The sequence below is a fragment of the Pagrus pagrus genome (genome assembly GCF_965226575.1).
Source record: "Pagrus pagrus genome assembly, chromosome: 3".
Classification (NCBI taxonomy): domain Eukaryota; kingdom Metazoa; phylum Chordata; class Actinopteri; order Spariformes; family Sparidae; genus Pagrus; species Pagrus pagrus.
Window position 1 is genome coordinate 7,359,236 of NC_140187.1, and position 23,535 is coordinate 7,382,770.

At 41.6% G+C, this 23,535-nt stretch overlaps 1 protein-coding gene across 10 annotated transcripts in view; it reads left to right on the forward strand.

Moving 5' to 3' along the window:
• Positions 1-22,721, forward strand: part of igsf21a (immunoglobin superfamily, member 21a) — a 332,744-nt gene extending 310,023 nt beyond the window's left edge. For 9 of the 10 annotated variants that reach the window (XM_084348934.1, XM_084348935.1, XM_084348939.1 and 6 more), the window contains 4 exons: positions 6,931-7,031; positions 11,619-11,811; positions 14,711-14,749; positions 22,144-22,721. In XM_084348934.1, the coding sequence (XP_084205060.1) occupies positions 6,931-7,031; positions 11,619-11,811; positions 14,711-14,749; positions 22,144-22,220 (410 nt within the window). In that variant the 3' untranslated portion in view covers positions 22,221-22,721. The remainder of the gene's footprint in view (positions 1-6,930; positions 7,032-11,618; positions 11,812-14,710; positions 14,750-22,143) is intronic. The other variant, XM_084348933.1, reaches the window with a different exon arrangement.
• The last annotated feature ends 814 nt before the right edge of the window (positions 22,722-23,535 follow it).

The window sequence follows — 23,535 nt, forward strand, 5'->3', positions numbered from 1 at the left end:
CACTTGGAAACCGACTGGGCCCCCTTATGTCTCCTTTGCAAATGTACTCAGAACAACACTGATTTTCATTTGATGCCGCTTAATTGTGTTACAGCTGAGCAGATTGCGAGTTTAGCGGCGAATGCAAAACTCCGAGTGACTGACAGGGCAATTCATCGAGCTGTCTGTTGCTAGATTGAGTTAACTCAGTAGCGTTATTGAAAAAGTCAACCTGAATTAGAGAAGTCAAATGAGAATTTAGACACGCTGACCATTGTTATAGCGCTGGAAAGACAATTTCAGAGATTCTGCCTTTCTTCGAACTTCAGTGAGCACCTCCCTTTAGCTCTTCAGCCTCACGCTTTAGCTTTTTAATCTGAAGGATAGCCCCTGAAATGTATTTGTTTGTTCATCTGCAAACTATCAAAGCAGAAGACACAGTGATGCAGATACTGAACGCTGAAAACAGGAGTCACACTTTAAGGGAAGAGTTCGCATTACGTTTTAATGGTGTGTGATCCAAGAGACACACACACACACGCTTATTTTTTTTTTCATCTAAAAACAAAGATGGCTTCCAGCGCATCCAATTAACACTTCAAAGGCAATACGTTGGCATGGTCCTCCTGGAAACAAGCCACGCAATCCTGACATGATAAACAGAGACATTATCTTCCATGAGATGCAAGCAATGGTTGAAGGCAGAAAGAAAATGAGGAGATTGCGGCTCGTACATGTTTGCCTGCTGCATTGTGTCTCGCTGTCAGCGTTTTATCTCCCATCACCACATTTCATCTAATTAAAAACTGTCACTCTTAATATGCTCGTGAGCAGCCGTGGTCACTCTGAGTCAATGTATAGAGACGTCATTAGCATCTAGAAGTGGAAAGTCTTTATTGGGTTTAAGAAATGACAAGTAGGGATTCAAAGTCTCTTGTAAACGAGGCACGCCACAGTTTGTTCTTGCCTTAGCCGTGGTCCGTTGTTATCAGGGATGATCCGGTGGTGGAGAAAGTATGTGAGTAGGTTTGTTCTGTTCTGTGCTCTGGTAAGAAAATATAAGTTAAAAGGTAGTATCAGAAAAATGTCCTCTTTGGGTATATATAATACATAAAGATAGAGAGAAATACTATTATATAGTATAAGATTACTTGTGCATCAATGTTCAAGCAGCATTCAAGCTAATCCATTTACTCTATACTATAGTCACAACTGGACAGTGCTCTATCCGGCACCTTAAAGGTGCAAGATGTAAGAACTGGCCACCTGTCGAATTCATACTCACAACAGAAAGGGGGGGAGCATATTACTGGAGTAACTGTTGCTAACTGTAGGGGACGTAGTTGAAATCTACCCCTATGAAATGGGGCAACCCTTTAAGACCTTCCTACGTCATCAGTAGCCGTTGATGGGGTTTATGTAAACATACGCGAGCGGACATTTCCAATATTCCATCTTCAGCTGTGGGAATTTCTCCTGCGTTACTGTGGCAAGCCTGTTGTTATCCCAATGCCATTTGCCATTTATGTGCTGGAGAAAGAAAAGCATTGACGGTCCTAATTCATTCGCAACTTCACACTATCAATCAAGTAAAAGAGAAACACTACTTCATTACCTGACCACTAGCGGTGCTTTATAGGCTAACGTTAGCAACCTGTGCTTCTGCCCTGATAGTCTGCACTGATATTAGAGTAGCGGTACCAAGGGTAGCAACTCTGATGCTGGACTTTAGTTGAATTTCGGGCATCATCCATAGGGGTGGATGCAACATTGAAATGTGGGACTGTCATGCACAAATCAATAGGGAACAGCTTGACGTTCTGAAACCCCTCCATCCCGACACACCGCTGTTCCGAATCCGACTTTCAACTTCCAATTACTTCCCAACATGGGTTAGGGGCTAGGGTCAGGGGTTCCACAATAGCCTTTTCGGAATAGCGGGGTCTTTAGAAAAAATTGGAAACCACGCCATTACGATGAATGGAAGTCTATTTTCGGAACAGCGGGGTTTCGGAAAAGAGGGGTGTAACCAAATCAATAATAACAGTGTGACGTCAGCTAGTTAGCTACCGAGACGTCAGCAAACTGTTAGCGATTGATTTACGGTATGCTTGTTATAAAGACAACAAAAGCTCTGTTGGAGGGACATGTCGCCATAACACTTTGCCCTACTTCGCTATCTCTTTTTATGTCCCAAATAGCAGCTGGATGTTTTGTTTTTAAAATTAAAAAAAATGTATCAGATATCATACGACACTGCTGACTAGTCCAGCTTTGTTTTGATGGCACATTCACAGTTTGTTGCTCGAGGAAAAGAAAGTTTTAGATTTTGGGTTAATTTCACTTCTACACTTGTGTGCCAAGAAGGTTTCCTGCCAAAATCCATATACATATCTGGGTAAATAGGGTGAATCTACAGGGTCTCAATTAGTGAGGAAGGGACACTCCTTTCTGATGTAGCTCTTAAATCAGATTTTACTTCAGACTGACAAGGGGAGTGTAGATATTGTGCAGAACAGCTGAAAGGACTGGGCTTGTATTATTCTATATTTTCTCTTATTGTCAAACAAATCCCATGAAAAGATAAAAGCCCTGCGTTGTTTATGACACTCAGCCCAAAGCTTTTTGGTTCCTATTGAAGACATAAATCTGTAAAAATGGTTCACACACAGAGAGACGGGAACAAAGACATCAAAAAGTGTCAGAAAATCGCAGTACGGAAAAAATACAAAAATACATTGTATACAAACTTACATTATCACATGTTAGGCATTGAGTAGTCTATGGCTTTTTTTTTTTTTTTTTTTTTTTTACAAGCTGCTGTTCATTCGGAACACAAATTAGATAGTTTAGGTGACAATAAGTGCTCTGTGATGGACCTGACAGGATATGTCGTGCGATTCATTTGCATTTAGCCAAAAACCACCTGGGGATAAAAATATATGTCTTATTTGAAAATAAAATGACATGTTAAGTAATAAAAATAAGCATTTCGATGCAAAGTACATCTCATTTTGTAAGGCCAGCAAAACACAAATTACAAACTACTCAAAACTGATGACATATATATACAGTATATATATATTGTTTTTTAGCAAACATCAACCAAACAAGATAAGTAGTTTTGTCTGGGACTATTTTCATCTGTGTGTTAATGCACATTTGGTGCACTAGTAAAAGTATTAATGGCAGCAGGATGGTGTGCAGCACCCGGGACTGATTCAAATCATAATAAACAACCATTTTACCCAGTACCACAGTCTGGCTTGTTCATGTCTTCTAAGACTTTTAGACAGTACTTGTAGGATTCATTCATTGTTGTTTTTGGTCCATTCGTAGAATTTGTCAATGTTAAAAACAATATAACATTTTGCCAGCCTCAAGCTTTAAACCATTTAATGAATCTGTGCAGAGGAGAGGGCCCAATGTCTAAATAAAAGCCCCTTTGGCCCCTGTTTAAAAAACGATTGCCGCAATTGCCATTGTCACTTTCTTCAAATGGGAATATCTCATACCAGAAAATCATCTTTTAAAATGTAATAACTGTCACTGTCATATCCCGAGTGGATAGAAATATAGTACATCACATGCAAGACGGAGACAGCGGCATGAGTTGAAGGTATAATGGCATGAGCTGTCTTCTGCAGACAAAGTATTGCGCTAAAGACTCTAACAGCTCCTTCACATGTTGATGATAAAACAGATGACACACCCTGAGGAGAATCGGCCCTGTGAAACTCTTGCTAAATGTCAAAGGCACTAATATTTTGACAAGCTTTTCTCCCCGCTGTGTTTGAAGTCATTAATTTATCACTACCTTTGTTCTTTTAAAGAGATGGTAGGAGCATCAGCAGACACTCCTGGTTTTTTTTTCCTCACCACCTAAAGAAAGGAGAACAGAAAGTGTGGCGTTTGTTGATTCTAATTGGAGCACACTTGAAATTCAAAGCATTCGCAGACCTGCTGGGGGCTCGATCCATCTTGGAAAGGAGAAGTAGAACAAAAATAACAAAAATAACATGGTTGTGATTCAGGTCAGAGGTTATTACAGTAGAAATTTGAATTGGCTCATATCATAGACAAAACGGAACAGATGTTTTTAAAGTATTTAGCATTTCTCTTTTTTATCTGTAATTGGATGTGACTGTGTAAAACAGCTCACCGAAGGATTCCCATCAATGACATACCCTATTCGTTTATATTACGCAGCCCATAACTGGATAATTGCACTCAGGATCTGTCTTACTGTATGTACACACACTCTCCTGGTTCTCTCAGGTGTGTTTGGCCAGGAAATGAAAAGGAGGTCCTCGCAGTGCCCATAAGTAATAAATCTTTCAGAGATTTAATATTGCCACATGAGAAGGAGCGACAGTCTGACAATCGACAAATGTTGCATTACACTTTATGAATATTCATGAATGGCTCCGTGCTCGCCATGCAAATTGGACACGAAGCTGGCGCCCCGGCCTTGGTCGTCCAAAAAAAAGTGCTATGTCTCCTTGAGATCATGTTTCCGGTCCGTTTTATTCTCCGGGATTGTGTTCGTGACCATAGCGCATCTTAATAATTAAAAGAAGTTCTCTGCTTTGGATTTACACGAGCTAGGGTGTTTATTATTTAACCTCATTCGACAAGTGGTGGAATTCGCATTTCATACACAGTTCAGCGGTGAGAAGAGATCCAGGCTCGCATCCTCACATCTCCCAGTCTTTTTTTTTTTTTTTTGCCAGACCGTGATAATCAAAGAGCAGATGCTCAGTTTCAGGAAGGCGTCTGTGATCTGTGTGTATGTGTGCAGGTGTGTATCTGTGTGTCCATTTTGGGTGGATTTTATGCATACAGTATGCGTATGGTTATTTGTATGTAAATGTCTGCGTGTGTGTGTATGTGTGTGTGTGTTTGCCCATGCAAATCTATATGTGTTTTTCTGTACCCAGTATGTTGTTTGTACCTGTGTTCATCTGCAGCTCAGTTCCACATTCATCAATCTGTCTTATCTCCCTGCTTTGGGTCACCTAGTTTATCCGTGAAAGACATTACATAGCGCCGGATTCACCGCAACAGTGCAATCCAGCAGTCAGTCAGGCTTTTTAAATTCGCTCGCATGCCTCTCCAGCTTCTCTTTTCCAACGCAACCAGTCACCCAGCTAATGTGACAGGTTCCCCTTCAACTGCTTAAGTCTGTTGTGCAGCTGGGCAGACCTGTTGATGTCTTGGCTTGGTATTAAAGCACACCTGATGCAGGGTGCACAGTTGTTTTTCTGGGGGGGGGGCATGTTTATTCCCTGACCCCTCCTGGAGTGGTAACAGCTCCATCTTGCAGTGGGAAGAAGTTGGGTCTTAGGTGACGGTCTCATGGGACCATGGCTCATTTCCCCTGCGAGGCCCTCGCCCTCGGAGAGAGGCTGTGTTATGTCCATCACACCGCATGCTGCCCTAATCAAAGGTGGTGACGTAGGACGCCAACTGTCACTGTTGGAGCAAATCCCAGAAATCAGCCATCATCTTCCCCCGCCATATGCCTTGCAAGCTCTATGTGACGCCATGACACCAGTATTTAAAAATACCCTTCCGTAAGTGTGTGGGAGGTGGAAAGATAGGGCTTCACACTGACATGCCAAAAGTAGCCTGTGAAATGCAATCCATCTTCAGCATGAGATGGAACATTTAGCCATGTCAAAATGCTCACATCATGCCAAGAGCACATACATATGTGGATGCTTTCCTGTAATCCCCTACCAAAAAAAACATAAGCTACTGACTCCATGATTTCTATTTAGACTTTGCGGCAGTTTGGATTGCGATGCATTGATTTTCTGGATAAATGAATCAGTTTATGCAGAAAAACAAGTCGTCTAATGGTGCTTAAATATTAATGATTGTCTGCTCTTTCACCCCTTTGTAATACTCGAATGCTCTCTAACCATCTCGTGCGATTCAAATGCTTTTGTTTCTGTTTATTAAAGGCTTCCCGCGTGACATACAGCACATGGGCAATGGCACATGCTCAATCCTATTTACACATATGATCCTAATTCATTAGTCAGCTAGGCTTGTAGTCAATGGCTGCCTAAAGAAAAGGCTGTGCTCCATTAGCCACAGTGGACAGTTTGTTGCCAGATTAATAGCTAAATACTGAGGTCGTTTGTCTGTTTATTTATTTATCCTTCAGTTTAACTCATCAATGGAAACAAGCATCCAGTGTGATTTATATTGAGAGTTCAAACCAAATTAATTGAAGAACTCCTGGGGTGGACGGGCATTATTGATAGGATGCCCTTAGCTTGAGTCTCATTGCATGTGCTGCTCAGTCCATTTGTCTAACATATGGAACCGCACAGCGTGTGGAGCAGTTATCTTTAAGGGAATTGTTAATCATCTCAAATCGTCCAGAACCTGCTTATATGGGCCTAATGCAGTATGCGGTGCAGTTTAGCCGTAATGAAATGACTTACCTTTTTTATAACATTATGCAAATCACTCATTTTTATCTTGACACTACATACACAGGACAATCACCAGCCCCTCACAATCTCACAATATTAGAATGGGCCTACTCCCTCTCTCGCTTGCGCCCCATTGTTTTAGAGGGTCCAAATGAAAGCCATCTGGGGGCTGCTGTCCACACCAAGACAAGGGAATTAGCTCTCTGAGTGTCCCTTATCTCGCTGCCTCCACACTCCACCCGGTGCACTCCCATTCTCCTCCAGTAATGAGTATCTACCCAATTTAGTTCTTTTTCTCTCCAAGGGGGAATAAATCCAGCACAGTCCTTCAGATGAAAGAACCTGCAGGTCCCTTGCCTCTCGCCCCGTGACCTTAATTGACAGGAAATTGTATTTGTCTCTCTCCCTCTGTGACAAAACAGGTATCCGACAAGATTTGCTCTCCACGCTCAGTACGATGACCTTTGTCTCTTTGTCTTTTTTTTTTCTCTTCTCGTTTCAGCTGCTCCAAAGGGCCCTAAACTCTTCATGTCCCCTACCAGGGCAAAGGTAGGGGACACAGTGCGCATCACTGTGCAAGGATTCCAGGTAGGATCGCCTGGGGTAAGTGCATGGGGTGTTAAAAAAAAGACAATTTCAGTCTTTGAATTGAAGTGGTGCATGTGTGCTGACAAGCTTGTTCTGTTTTGAAGTGACCATCCTGTTGGGCATAGACATCTTTTCCTCAATCGTTTCAGATATGCATGCAATATATTCATTTTGTCAAACTTTTGATTCCCATTTTAACATTTTGAATGAAGTATATAGACTGTGAAATACATTACAAACCATTTTTTAATTGGTTTTCGTAAATTCTAAAAAGATGTTCATTTGTCAAAGCAACACTATGTAGAAACTGATATTTTGTGCGATTTGGCGCCCCTCAACAGTTTCTGAGTGCAACACCACTGTTGTAAATACAAATCCCAGCTCTGTAATACTTTGTCAGATGTACTTCAGGTGTTAACTACAAACAAATCTCATTACAACATAACAACGTTATGTCTTGAAAACTTACATAGTGCAGAAACAAGTGATGGGGGGGCGGACCATCGTACCATCAAAATAATTTCGAAGCTGTTATTTTAAGGTAAAACAGTTACATAATGTTGCTTTAAGAATGACCATCTGATGTCTATCGGTCTTAGCCAACAGGAGTGTTTTGCTTGCTGATGTCATTTTTGCTGCTTTCACACTTCCGGCTCCATAATCCAATAGAAGGTGCTAAAGGTAACAGCAAAGAGATTGTCTATGTGTCACTCTGTTCCCCTGCCGAAAAAAGAACATGTCCCTCGTGTGAATGGCCCGCGGATGGTCCTGATCTCTTTGACAGGAATGACACATTGAAGACAGGCAGCTGGTGTCAGTCAGGTGAAGGGGATATGGCTAATCCCGATGTAGATCCTGTTAATGGACCACAGCGCAAATTGCTTTTTTTCTCGGTCACTGCTTCAGGAATTTTCCAGGAATCATAAGTTTGATTTTGTTCCACTCTTTTGAGACATTCTTCATGGTGTTGTTTTCAGTATAATGCACCAGGCCTTAGACTGCACAGATTTTGCACAGGCCCAGTGTCTGCCCAGTGACCTCAGGAATCTTTTAAAGTTTTTCTTTGAACAGTGTTAAAATTGGTTATTATAAACAGGCTCGGCTGTGGCATACAGCCAGTTGGGCCCTTTGGCAGCATGGGCATCAGCGCATGCAGACTGATCAGAAAGCAAATTTCCCTTATCCTTCACTGGACCGAGGCTTTAGGGTTTCACAAGTAGATAAGATTGTGTGTCAAGACTGATAATTTTTCCCCCACGCTTTTCTGATAAAATAAGATGCCAGTTTCCCCCCAGGTTTATTGTTTTAGGAATATATTATGGATGATCGTCCGACAGTGTGCTCTTTGTATTCATTTTTCATTGCTTTATGTATGAGATTAAATAGGACATTGATGGTTGTAGCAGCACAGTGTGCAGACCTTTTTAATTTGGATTCTACAGGCTCTTATTATGTGACAACAAGGTCTCTGTTAAACCCTTTTAGTGTTTTTCCTGTTTGTTTTTTTCTTCTAAACGTGACCTTTTCCCCCTGAGTCAGTCTCACAGTGCTTAGTCATTTAACCCCGGTCATGACTTAAACACAGACCTTGGAGAACTCTTTTATTATTAACATTCATTTTTTGAAAGGTTAGACAATTCACATCAGATTTATCACAGCAATTACAAACCAGAAAGTTACGGGGCTATAACCTATCACACTATTTCAGTAGGGGACTTTTGCACCGAGCCTGTTTAGAGCAGTTTGTCTGAACTCTCCAGTGTTTGCTTTGTTTGGGCATGTGAGAATGATATGATTTGATCTTGGTTGCACGCCAACCAAATGCACCGACATTGCTTCAGGGAAGGATTCCAAAATGTGCCCTTTGTGAGTCAATGGAGAGGGATGTTGACATCTGATAGTTAGAAGTCACTTGTGCTTGAAAAACTGAAAAGGAAGGGCAAACTAGAGTCGAGACTGTTTTTCATATTCTGCTGGTTCTTCATGCACTCTTAACTGATTTGTTGGCTCTGTTATGATTCACTTCACCTCTGTGAATTTGTCAAATAAACTAGCTCAGTGAACCAAACTGAGAGGTTTCCAATACAAATGGTTATTGCATGTCGAGGACCTTCATTTTATACCTACTTCATTCACTGGCTTTTCACAAAAAACTCACATTATATTCTTCATCACTAAAAACAACAATGAGGTCAAACCTTTAATCTCTTCAATGAATCATTCATTTCTGTGGGAATAGATATATCCTTCTCTCTTGTCATATATCAAGTATCTCTAATGTCGCAATGAGGTGCGCTTTCCTTTGACATAAGGCTGGAGTGCTGGACAGCCCTTTCTACACTGAAAGCCTTTTCCAGGCTTTTATTCTAAGAGAGCATCAAATGGATGAAAGAGAAGTGCGTGTTTGTGTGTGTGTGCATACTAGCATGTGTGCTAGTGTGCATGTGTGTCTATAAACTGCATATGCGTGTGTGTGCGCAGTAACATACACCTTTTCAATAGACCTTTTCAATGGAACACGCCATTGTTACACATTCGCCAACAGAGGACATTCTGCTGTGGGTAATTGCTAAAGGAAATAAAGACTCCTCTGACCAATTTTTATTTTTCAATCAATTTTAAAATCCTCAATTTACTTGTATACGAATGCAATTTGATATATAATATACATTTCAGAAGAAAAAAAGGCCACACTTTTACTGTACAGACGGACAGGCGTCCACTATCTGCTGGTACGTACTGAAATGACACATGTTCCTTCTGCGATAGCATGGAACAAAATTAATACTCCAGCAAAATAATCAAAGCAAAATAAATTCTTACGAGGCAGTAATCGAAATGTATTAATCCAGTTTGGCTTGTTACGATTGTGTAATGATTGGCCAACCTCAAGCGGGCGCAAAGCTTAAGATGCAGAGTAGAGTTGTTGTTGATTCCTGACTTTCTCGATGACATGATGTCTGTGGAAAGAAAACACTAGCGTCACTCACCACTGAAGAATGGCAGTGGTGTTTTTATAGTTTATGTAAAGTGCTGCCAGCAGGGTTCACACTGTTGCTGTTTGAATGAAGGGGCGTAGAGTGCAAACACAGTCACAGCCTGTTATGATACAAGTCAGTAAAGCAACAGCAAACATATTTGTAATTACTTGGAATGTTAGTATGAGGGTAAATCAAATCAAATCAGTTTTATTTATTTGACCCCAACAATCACAATCACATTGCCTCAGTGTGCTTTACAGTCTGTACATCTGTGTCTGGGTTGTTAATTTATCTTAAATATTTCAATTCTATGAAAATAAAATGAAATGGTGTTGAATAACAGTCCTAAGTTCATGCACATAGCAGGAAAGACGGTCCTTCCTTCTACAGTACAGAATGACAGGAGTCTGCTGTTTGCTGTCAGATAAGAGCAGATGTCCCTTCTAAGATAGCATGAAGTGACATTCACACTCCGGCACAGATGCACAAGGACGGGAATAGACACGAGCCAAATGAGCAGTTCTACTGAAAAAATGAATACTTGTAACATCACCATCAGATCGGCAGCATACTAAAACAATTAAGATTCCCACAGCAGTTACTGAATGTGAATGTCACAATATTAATCAGCACCGTTTGAACGAAATCAAATGTAAGAGTTTTAATTCAATTATTATTCATCTTGTTACATGTTTTTGCTGATAAACAGCAGCAAATATATTCACTGTGGTTGAACAGCGAGCTGCCAAACCTTTTTAAGGTTCACAAAAAATGTCTGAGTCCTGTCTTAGCCAGTATTGAATGACCCGGGCTGCCTCTTCACACTGCAGCATGAACGCTTAAAGTTGTGAATAGTCCAGATCGGAGAAAGAAGAATTCTGGATCATTATCTGACATGATGAACCTTAGAAAATGGAAAAATGTTGACTCCTGACACGAGGAATGAAGTTACATACACAAGTTAAAATGGCCGGTCAGCCAGTCCCCTCTTGGCAATTTTTTAAAGAAAACTTTAAAAGTCATAGACCTCGTATGAAAATGATCAGACAGCGGTCCACACTTGATGGTTGTAGAATGATAGCCCTCTGTTTGCAATGTAGAAAGGTATGTGTGTGTGTGTGTGTGTGTGTGTGTGTGTGTGTGTGTGTGTGTGTGTGTCAGGCAGGGATTATGGTGTGAGAAGGGAAGATGAAGAAGCAAAGCCTTCTACCTCAGAGGTGGAATCATACAAGAGACTCAGCCTCATACTGTGTTCTCCTATTATCTCTGAACATGTCAACCCACTGATATGAATGAAATACTGCTTTATATTTTTAAATTGGAGACGGGGGAGGAGGGGTAGTATTCTCTGGAGGGCTCAAAAATGTGAAGAGAAAAAACTTGTAAAGTGAAGTGTTGATTATTAATGCATGTTGTTAACTTGCCATTGCATTAGGGGAAAAAATTGGAGCTTGTATTATTCATGTATCCTTTGCTCCTAATCTCTTGGCTGAGACTCACAGACTTTTCTCTGCACCACCCCCCCCCTTTTCCACTCTTTCCCTCCATCTCTTGTTTCCTCTCCTGTCTCTTTCCTCTTTTTTTCCCTCTCCATCCCGTGTGGGGGGCTGGGCGTTGATAGAACGAGGTGTTCCCTGAGCCCCTCTTCACCTGGACGCGAGTCGGGGGCCGCCTGCTGGACGGCAGCACCGAGCGAGAGGGAAAGGAGCTGATTTTGGAGAGAGTGCCGGCCGAGCTCAACGGCTCCATGTATCGCTGCACGGCCCAGAATCCACTGGGCTCCACGGATACGCACACTCGCCTCATAGTCTTTGGTATGTACGCTCTGCTGCAGCAGCGCTCCATGGCCCCGTTCTGGAGTGGCTACTACACTCGCAGTTGAACTGAAATCACATTTAAGTTTGATTAATTATTTAGGAGACAATGAATATGAAACATTTTTTTTTGTTACTGTACAACTTGGCTCCACGAGAATTATCTGGAACTCTTATACAATTACACAGTTAAATGTCACAGAAAAATACATAATTCTACAAAATTCATTTCATGTATCTACAGTATCTTTGAAAAATACTTTAGAGATTTATGTGGCCGCTTTTAGGTATGAATCATTAATGCAGCTAAGTGTGTGATTAATAAGAGATTGTATCCCTAATTGGCTCAACAACACATTATTTTTAAGGCTGCACTTAGTGCCGATAACTAGTCTCCAGCAAGGGATTTAGTGACTATTCCAACAATGGCACGTCTTGTATGGCTCTCATTTAACAGCCAAGTGTGGCATCAAAGGCCTGTGATGAAATCAAAGGACCTTTGTTGTTGACAGTGTTAGAACAGCACTTTGCTCAACGGCCAATCCAAAGTAACGTGTTCATCAGAACCTGGAAGTTGTTCATTTACTCGTGTTGATGTGGGAGCTGGATTGCCTACAGGCTCTATTATATCTGTGTGCCGTGCTCCTCTGGTTCTGTTTACTATGGACACACTTGGAAGAACTGGGATCTGTCGTTCTGAGCTTCTTCTGAAAGCTTCATCAAAGCCCAAACTTTTAGCCAAATAAGTTTTACTGCGGCTAAATGAGTGTTGTCTTCTTTAGGCCTTCTCAGAAGTGCGCTTTACATCAACGTGATGGCAATTGGATGTGTTTGTTCCGTGTTTGAACGAGTCTCCGAGTCACTTTTTTCCTTAAAAGTCGCCATGGAAATTACAAACGGTCTCAACCTGATTTGAAAGACTTAACATTCAAACAAAGGCTACAACACACACAGCGCTAAATTAGCAGACATCATTTGTAAAAATTAGGCTGCAGATTTCTTTATTCTATCTAATCAATTATGATGATGAAGTATCTTCGGGGGTGTCTGCTCGTGAAAAGCAGGGTTGAGCCTCCCTCGCACTCACAATGGTCATTAATCGAGGCTTCAGCTACAAAATGAGTTTTTAAATCCTTCATTGATGCAGTCCATGAGAGAACTGAGAACACTTCTTCCTTGATGTGTGCTACCAATCCTTCTTGAATACCAGATGTTAAATATCGTGCAAGTGTTGTAGCTCTATCCATAATGGCTCTGTCGTGTTAGAATAGAGCCATTACGAAACACTTACGTAACAGCGACCTATGTTTGAAAGCCCAGAAGACATTACAATGCTGTAGATAGATAAAGACAGCCATGTTACAATGTTAGGGCTTCTGACACTTGGACTTTACCGAAGTCAAGTCACGGAACAGAAACGGGAGAAATATTCTTTAAACATGCAGAAACGTGTGTGGCGAGCGCACGCGTGCACTTCGGCCCTGAAGTGCCCTATTAACGTAAATCAGGTCGACACCACTTTCGTACTTCATCGAGTTTGAGACAAAGAATATTGTATCCATCATTTTTTTTAAAGTCCTCTGTCTGAAACACTCCTATGAAAAGGGTTTAAAGTATGTCACAAATGTACAAATTACTGGGCGGGCCTAATAAGAACCCACATTAAGGGGAAAGTGCCACTTTAGGGAGGCGTTACCTTGGGAGGCGTTTTGCTAGGAAGAGCACTAATGTCTATTTAACACCCTGATGCACCCTCAGGTGTCATCGGCTACGTGCCTAGTATGGCCCATCTGTCTGCCTGCTCCTTGTAGACTGCTTCCACTCATGCTTAGGGGAAGTAAATGGTGATTAAGTGACCTTGGCACCGTCCCCCGTGGCCTTGAGATGAGACACTTCTCTCCCTGCCGGGGGTGAGGAGGGAGAAGTATTTGGGGGCTCTGCTCGCTTGGCAACGCGTTCAATATACATCATCAGGAATAATAGAGTATAATGACGGCTTGGTATAGAGACTCTCCACTGACGACGAGAAGCGCTCGTGTCTTGATGATGTACATCTTTAGCCACCCTCAGTGATAATACCCTCTGAGATTACTGTTAAGTGAGTCAGCACTGAAGAGCCGGGCAGTGACACACACACACACACACACACACACACACACACAGCAAAACTGCACTCACATGCAGAAACACACAGATATGTATGCTTATGCAAATGTGCAGGAGCAGGCAAACAGGAGCGTGCATTTGCAGAGTGCACACACTAATTTCCCTGTGCCTCTCTGAGGAGCTGCTATGTTAATGTGGTTGCAGTGAGACCAGAAAAAGTTTCACACTGTGCTGTATGTGTAGCTTCCACCTGCTCGTATGTGAAGTCAAAAAATAGCTCACAAAGTGGAATTCAGGGGTTTTGCTAATACTCTGCGAGGCCTCCTGCTTCTTCCTTTGCAATTACTTTATTCCTCCGAGAACTTTGAAAATACATTGTCAGAGCGTATTGTGCAGGGTAGACGTTGGCACTACTTATTAAAGGTGGAGTGGATTTCTCCAAAACACTTTCCCAGACTGTCTGGCCACAGCTGTACTCGCCTGTTCTCACTGCTGCTAAAAGTGTCCCGGTTGTTCTGGCGCACTGCTCTGTGTTCCCAGATCCATTAACAGGCACCGTCTCGCTCGCTGGGGATGTGCCATTTGACGTGTGCTTCAGGAACTTTGGTGTTCAGCTTCATTGGAAAGCCACCACCTCTGTCAGAGATTACTATTTTTCTCTTTCTCCTTGTCATGCTCTTTATCCGTTTAACTCCCTCCTTCATTCACTGAGTCACTCGGTCTCTTAGTAACAGCTACGTGTTTTTTTTATATCATCTCACTGTTTTGTTTTTTCTCCCCTTGTTTCCAACAGAAAATCCGAGCATGATGAAAAACACACAGAATCCAAACAGTGAGTATTCCAGCCACAGAAATAAACTGTCTTTGAATGTGATTTTCATTACGATGCGTCTCATGTTTCCATGTTGTATCACTTGATCATCGCATTTCCAGAGGGGCTGCATGCAATACGAGAACAAAATGTGACGCCGCTTGTCTGTTCAGCCACGAAATGTGTGCGGAAATCTGGCACTGATCAGAGAAGCAAATTCTTTGGGAGGCTGCGGTTTCAACTTTCAAAGTATTGACAGGTGGATGTTTCCCACTCGGTCCTGAATGCATTTTCTCAGACAGAACTGCGCGAGAGCGATTCAGTCAGGATTAATCTTCACCAGTGTTCAGGAGCAGCAGCAACAAGCCTCTTCCAGTGACTAACAGAGGCTGTCACTTCTGGTTGAGTGTGAGATTATTGGTGTTTCATATGTGCAGTGGTGGCTCATTTGCGGCTTCTGAGATTATCATATGTAAAGATGAGGGATTGTCAGACGAAGCCGCAGGGCTGTGACAACAACCTTTCCGTCTCTCGCTTTCTGCTGCCACTCCCTCTCTCTTTCTGCTTCAATCTTTCTGTCTTTCCTCTCCTCCTCTCTGACTTTTCATACTCACTTTCTGTCTTCCAGTGCCAGTCTCTTTACCATTTCATCCGTTTCTGGTTCATCTTTCATTTTTCACCACCTTATTTCCCTCTCCCTCGCTCATCTGTCTCTCCCCCTTCCATCATATTCATACATCTTACAATTCCTCTTCAGCTTAGCTCACAGTTTTGATGCAGATGTGCAGTCAGAGTTTAGACTCTGGTCAGATGGTTTTTTGAAGTATGAAGTGGTCAGAGTGTGACCCTATAGAAATAGCAATCAGAGGTAAGAAAAGCTGAATAAACACAACATATAGATTAGTTTATATAGGCAACACTTCAAGCTCCATTTCCTCCAAGCTCAATAAATGGCTGTAATTAGTGTAATGTGGCAGCATATCTTGGTCAGTCCACATAATTGTGCAGTAATAAGTGATCAGTGGAAAAATCCTGAGCATTACTCTGTAAAATATCTCAGTAATGTGCACTAGAAGTTAATTGTAACTTATGTACCGTGAAGCAAGAATCAATAGAGCACCTGTATTGTAATAGTTTCTTTTTTCCCACAATGAGCTACTGTTGATGAAGTGGAAAATGTATTTGAATGGCATAATTACATAGCGTATAATCTTCTGTGCATGTGTGTGACACCCATGTTGTTCCCAGCTCAGATTGCAAACAGATTCCAAAGCAGATGGCAAGCGGAGCCGTCTTTAAGCTGAACTGCCCTCGTCAGATGAGATCTGAGCAGTCTTGTAGTCTGACACGGGCTCCACTCTTTTTCTCGCTTTTCCTGTTTCCTACTTTAAAAACATCTCATTATTTGCCTCTCCTCTTCTCCCACTCTCAATTTCTCTGTCTCTCTCTTTGTTTTTTCTGCCTCTCCCCCCCCACCCGCCTTTCCTCGTCTATGCCAGTCGTATCTTAGGGATGCAAATCTGAATATGCAAATGCTATGGTAAGCGCAGGAGCAGGTGTGTCACAGCAAGGACAGAATCAGGTCAGCATGGACGCGCAGACATGCCTTGCATGCAAGTCAAATTGGTGTACAACATGGCCCCAAGAGGTCAACGCACACGTGCACGGTCGCTTAATGGCTGAATACCCAACTCCTTGTCTGGTGCGAGCGAAAAGGACCACCCTTGTCAGTCAGTCAGGGCCGCAGCAGGCGAGAAAACTACGCTTCCCAAGAGGGGTTATATTCATTCATCTTTGTCAGAATTGCAGTCTCCCAGAGAAGTTGTCAAGCCGCACTGTATGGCAATGAACAGAATTTAAGAGATGAGTGAAATTGAGGACAAAAATGTGACATATTCTCTGCTGCACAGCGCTGTGCCTGTCAGCGTAGGCTCGTGCAAGTGTCAAAAGTTTGGGGTTATCACCTCATAGTGGGAAACGAGTCATCTGAGACACAGTTGCGCAATCGTAAAGTGAAACTCATTACAACCAACAAATTCTTAAATGATGGACTTTGCACTCATTGACTCAAAAATAACAGCAGCATAAGTGCCAGGAGCTAAAATCAAGTAATCTGCATTTTGAGTTTTTTGGCAGACATGCTGCATCTGTCATTTTGCACAGCGATGCCATGCGAAATGCTAATTTAAATCCTCTTTTATAAGAGAGGTCAGAACACAGACTGGAACCAGACCGGTAGGAGTACAAACAGATGTGTCGTAGCCACATTTGGAAATATCAAAATGGTTTGTACAGACAGCTAACTCGACTTAAACCTTCTCTGGAGTCAAAGCCGTCGTGTTTTCATATGCAAAAAAAGGGTGATGTTTTTCCGCTGGCATTTCAGGTTCCGCACAACTGAGGTAGAGTCATCCTTTATTAAAAAGAGCACGCTGCCACAGAAATCAGTCCCAGTTCAAATTCAGGTTGGCAGAAATTCATTGAGGTCTGAGCCAAAAACTGAAGGCAAACAGATGGCGGGGCGACTTGCATCTCTGATTGTAGACTGGAAGGGGACCTCAGATGATGATCTTATGGTTGGATGAGCCCATTACAGAATGAGTTACTTATTGAGAAGATCCAGTTGTTATTGTCTGATGTTGTACGACTCGCATAAACAGAGGAGAATATGCTGCATATGAAATATCGTAATATTTAGTTGTGTGGAGATTTAACATTCATTAGGGAGCCATTAGGAGACACTGACAGTTTAATTTAGACAATCCAGACAGTCATATGATCCAATTGTTTATGATCCAACTCACAATAATTAAATCAGCACTTCTCAGCATGGCAGACAATATTTTATCACCCAGACTCACTGGACTGAATTAACAGCCTATTCTCCCTCCCAATGAGTCAAATACGGCCGCTTGGTCAGTGGCCCAACGCTTTAAGGACACCTAATTTTAGACCTTTAGCGTCATCCACACTGGGAGCAGGTCAGGGTGGTAACCAAAAGTCAAGCCTGACTTGTTGTGAACTGAATTTACATACTTATTTTAACCCAAAGCATGATGTTTTCCTGACTATGACAGTTTCACAACTTAAACAGTCCAAAACTCATAATATGTGAAAACTAGCTTTATTTTTGAAAGTCTGATGAGACATTGCATATTAATTATTACTGAAAAATGCCATCAGATGGATACCTACGGCGTTACTGACATAAAAGTGCTGTAGCTGATGAGCTGGGAGTGAGGCAAAGTTTATTCATGTACCTTATCATACACAGAGGTTATTCAGTGTCCTTTATAATAATAATAATAATAATAATAATAATAATAATAATAACAATAAATACATAGCGATACAGACAAGTTAAGAAAGTACAGGGGAGAATCAAATCAATGTAATGAAATAAATAAAAGCACCATCAAGCTGCTTAGTTAAAGGGAGAAGAAGAGAAAGATCTCCGTTGACGCCTAAACAGAATAAGCAAACTGACTTCAAAGGATATACTGTTTTACTTTGTTTATATGTGGCGGACCCTGCCACCTTTCTAGCTTCAAACAGTGTTCTGGGACCTTATTTCCTCTGAGAACAGCTTGTTTATTCAGTTATGGAACCACCACTCGTTGTATCTGACTAATGTTGTTCCAGGACCATCGTTTAAACTGACCAATCACATTGTTGTGATGTAATAGCTTTGCGAATTGAGTTGGTGTTGTTTCTGTTACATCATAATCAATGTTGACTCCAGCACCATCAATAAAACTTATGAAACAGCATCTAAAAATGAACCTACAGCAGGCCATTATGGTCGAACAGGACTCTCACTCAAAATACTGAGGTTTGTATCCTCTTTACAACATATTATACATTCCATTTATTATTTTGACACTAAGTTCACCTATTAATTTCCATTTCCTTTCAGTTTTCTGCAGCTGTTTGGTTAGATTTAGGGAACTAAAATAGTTTTAGGCAAACATGGTTTGGGTTAATATGGACCCTTACACAGTATTAAACAGTTTGAAGTAGGGGTGTCAGTGATTAATCGACTCATCGCTTTTAAGAATTTAACCGATTAAAAATGTATTAACAGATACTTGCTTATCAAATATTGTATTTAATTGAAAACACAAGTAATTTGTCATTTTATAACTACAAAAAAACATTTGATACAAACTGATATTATTACATTTTAGCCGTTTCATGGCCTCAGTATCAGGTTGGATTTTGTTTGGACCAGTTGTTGAATAGCGACAGACGGGAGCTCCGCTATTTAAAAGGAAGTCATTACGCTGTGATATTTCTTTAATTATTCAAGTGTTCACTTCACGTGTTTTTTTTTAACTGCTTATGTAGCCTATGAACATTTTTCATACACTATTAATGATTAAGTGATAATCGGTTGTTAAGGCAGTCAGCTATTGATTAAAGAAATTGGTTAAAATTAATATCGCCAGTTTGAAATATCTGAAACTTCTCCCACGTCCGTATTTTTCTGATCTTTTCCCCGGGTTACTAATCTATCACAAGACAAAAAATGTCATTGGTCGGTATCAATGATGGCCCTGGTGCAATATTAATTATGATGTTCCAGGGAACCCAACATGGTGATATCAGATCGTGCCCAGACACTAATGAGTCTCTGATGCGGTCAGCTCCAGATTGTGATTATTGGTGTGTCCACAAACTTGGCACAGTCTGAGCAAACTGTTGGTTATGTCGGCAAAACCACACCCACAACTTCCCTCCCACAACAGCTCCAGTTCCACCGTCTCTCTCTCTGTAAGGTGTCCATGAGGGAGCTGCAGAAAACAATGGCAGAATAAAGCTGCTGTCTCTGCTGATCACACCGCCATAATCTAGTATCCCCGCCGTGGGCCTAAGAACAAGTCCGACACATAAAGAAATAAAAACAAGGCTTCACGCGTCATTTTCTTTATCTGTGCACTCTTCAAATATTGGGAAAGAAAGAGAGTCTTTGTGTTTGCCTGAAATGCACCAAAGGCCATGTGGGGACACTGGTGTTGTGGTGTACCTATACTGTTTATAGACATCGACGTCCTTCAGGATCCATATTCTTCATATACAATATATCTTTTTTTTTCCTCATCCTGATAGTCCATACTGTAATTCAATTTTGTTGGTCTGTTCTGTGCAGACATTTATTGCATGTCTGTCCACTCCGGAAAAAAACGATCCCTCCTCCGTCGCCACTGCTGAGGTTTATTCCATTTGTTTTCAAAAAACCTTTAATAGGGAGTTTTGCCTGATCCAAATCGAGGGTCTAATGATTGAGCGCACCATATGCTCTACAGATCGTAACGCCCCTCGAGGCAATTTGTGATATCGGGCCACATAAATAAAATCGACTCGACTGCATATCATTATTGGGCACTTCAAAGAACAACAACATTTTTCCAATAATGGATGCTCTGAAAGAAAGAAGGTTTCACTGGTATCTTTATCATTAGCATGACTGTCATGAAGTCACCACAAATCCAGTCTAAGACAGAAGATTGACTTCAAGTAAACTTCCCATACAAAGAGAATATATATTAATGCATTTAGGTTAAGTTCAATTATGGTATTTTAAGTCACTTTGTGCAAAAGCATCTGCCTGGTGAATGTTATGTAATACATGAAATACAGACAAGTTTAGATGTGTCACAGTGAAGTTTTGCTTATTTTTAAGTGGAGCAATGATCTCATTTAAAAAAAAATTGTGTAAGAAAACAATATAATCTTGCCTGATATCAGACATAATTGTCAATTAATGCCGCACACTATTCACGTTGCGTTACTCGCATGAGTTTGATCACTGGGTTATTAACTTTTAATCGCGTGTACTTTCACAACGCGATAGAAATATCCACGAATGTGCGGCACATCAATATGAACCCAAAACAAAGAGCCTTCTCTGTGATCTAACGACAATAAATGGAACAGAAGGACGCCGAAATAACAACATCATAATGCCGTCTTGTAAAAAGCCTGCACTCATGCTTCGTCAGGTCTGACGGCCAGACAACAAGCAAACGACTTTTAAAATGCTTGTTCCCTGAATGGAGTTCAGATCGATCAGAGCTATGCTGTGCTGACATGACCTACCAGGTAGTCTGACCTTCTCGCTCACTTCCCTCCACGGCAGCTCCTTATACCATACCTTGTCCTGTCTTGGTACGAGTAGATGTGTTATTGAACAGCTCTGGGTGTCTGCAAACGGCTATGATTAATAGATTATTATCCTCTCCTCCATAGTTGTTCATGTGCAAAGTCCAGAAATCAGCGGCGTGAATGTCACGACGTCAGTGTGAACGTCATTGACAAAGGCCTTCACAACACAGCGTTGAGCTGCGTTTAAAAGCGATATCGCGGCTATCATTGACTTTGTGTGTAATGTAACGCCGCCATGCTGTATTCAGACCAAACCTAGCTTTGCGGCTAAATGCCTCAGGGTGGTACGGCAGCGTGGGAGTGTCACTCTATGGCCTGTTTGTGTGGCGTTGTAAACCTTAACCTATGACACATAACATTACACTCCACTGTGGTTGTAGTCCTTCATGTTGCTGGTCTGATTGCCAGCTTACATGATTGGCCACCACAAGATGACGTCCAGCTGTGTTACTCCAAAAGTTGAGTCAGTTGTGCAACTTTTTCACCACACCGGCTGCACTCCACCCTCATTAGAATGAACGGGAAGACCTGCGTTTTCGCCGCGCTCCGGATTTGGTCTGAATACAGCCTCAGCCCTGCCCATGGCACTGATTGCCTAATTGTAAATCCCCCGCGGCACTTATTGGATCGTCTCTTTTCAGACAAGAAGCCGCTGTTTCATATTACGTCACACAAATCAGAATCAGTCAACTGGGTGGATTTAAATGTCTGGACCCAGGCCAAATATTTTCTTCATAAATACTTAATTAGTTACTAATCACCAGAACTTTTAATTACTATGGAACATATTTGGCCGTTTTAAGCACTGGCAGCACGTTCGGGGCAGGGCCTTTTTGTGTGAAGTTTGCATGTTCAACCCATGCCAGCATGGGTTTCCTCCGGGTGCTCCAGTTCCCACACACATCAAAAACATGTATATTAGGTTAATTCTCCAGTCAGTGGCCTTGACCGAGGCACTGGCTTGGATCAAGAGTCGGTCCCCGGGCGCTGAACGATGGCTGCCCACTGCCTGGTTAAAAAGCAGAGTACATGTTTCACTGCGCTGTGCTCAGTATGACTGTACGTGATGAATAAAGATTCTGCTTCTGCAATGTACCAGGACATTTTACATTCACAGTGTTTACGAATCAAAATCTTTTAGATCTGTGTACTTAAATCCTGTTTAAGAGATCTGACTTTGCTGATTGATTGATTAGCGGACGCAGGACGTGTGTCTCTCGTCTGATTCACTGTTTCTTCTGTGTCTGTAGATGGAGCCTCGCGCATGGACATGCTTGGATTGACGTGGATGGCACTCGTCCTTACAGTGACAGTGGAACTGACGTGAAACCCCTCATCCAAGACACTCTCACCCACTCACACACATACACACACACACATACACGCACACACATTACTTGCCCTTCTTACACAACATCCACACACACTTTCCACAAATCCCGCAAGCCTTCTCCAGTCATCAAGAGGCCCTCCATGCGTCAGTCGATCAGGAAACAGTACCACCGCAGGATGGCGCGCCACTGTTTTTGTAACAAAAATAATAACCAAGATAATGATATCAAAAGAACAACGTGACGAACATGACAATAACCACCTCCTATATAGCCCTGCCCAGTTACACCTTTTTTTGTTTCTTGTCCCACGTCTGCCTGTTGATCAATAAAAATCAGTTGATTTGAAACGGAAAAGAAAAAAGCATTTGGATTTTATTTTGATGAGTCGAAAATGTCATTGGTGTTGACTGAAATGTGAAAGTGGAACTTGGCTTAGGCTGTGCCACCGTATCAACCACACCCGTCTGTTACATGTCCTGGGATGCACCTGATTAGCAACAAGCTGATAAACCACGGGGGAACAGACACAGATGCTCCGAGAGAACATTCTTTTTTTATTAATATACACCTATTCCTTTTTTTCTGATGGCTCGGAATGTACAAGAGGATTTAAAATGAATTGAGAAACTAGAAGAAAAAAAAAAATCTCCTTTTTGAGTGTATTTTGTGTACATCAGTGTAAATATTGAAAATAATTAAAGAGGTTATATGGGTTACGGTGAGGGATGGTTGTTGAGACAGTTGGAGTTTTCACTTCTCCACCTTTGTTTGTACTTCATTCGACACTGTTTTCAGAGATAATTCTCGGCTGGAAGGACGGACACATTAACAGCCTTTCTGTTTCTCATTCGGGCTTTTTATATCTCTATGGCAGGTCTCCAAGGACAGCGTTAAAAAAAAAAAAAAAAAAAAATTATCTAACATATGTCTGCTGTTTTGGGGTTGTGGTGCATGTGACGTTTGAAGATTCTTTCTCCTTTTGGCGTGTTGCAATTGACAGCACTGCAACTCATTGTCACTGGCCTGTAATCAAGTTATTTACTTGTGACATACTATCTTAAGTGACCTACATTGTGTACAATACGTAACTCTTACCCAGACATTTACAGTACTAGTAGGATCATTTTAGCAGCCATCCCAGGGAGGTGCTCACCTTGATGCAGCGTGTGTAAACAGGGTTGTTGCATTTGTTTCATTTCACCTGTATTAAAATGGAGAGATGATAAAACTTACAAGCCTTGACTTTACTTGTATCACTGTGTTCGACATGTCCAGCAGTATACGTGCATCTTCAGCCTTCTCGTGCTG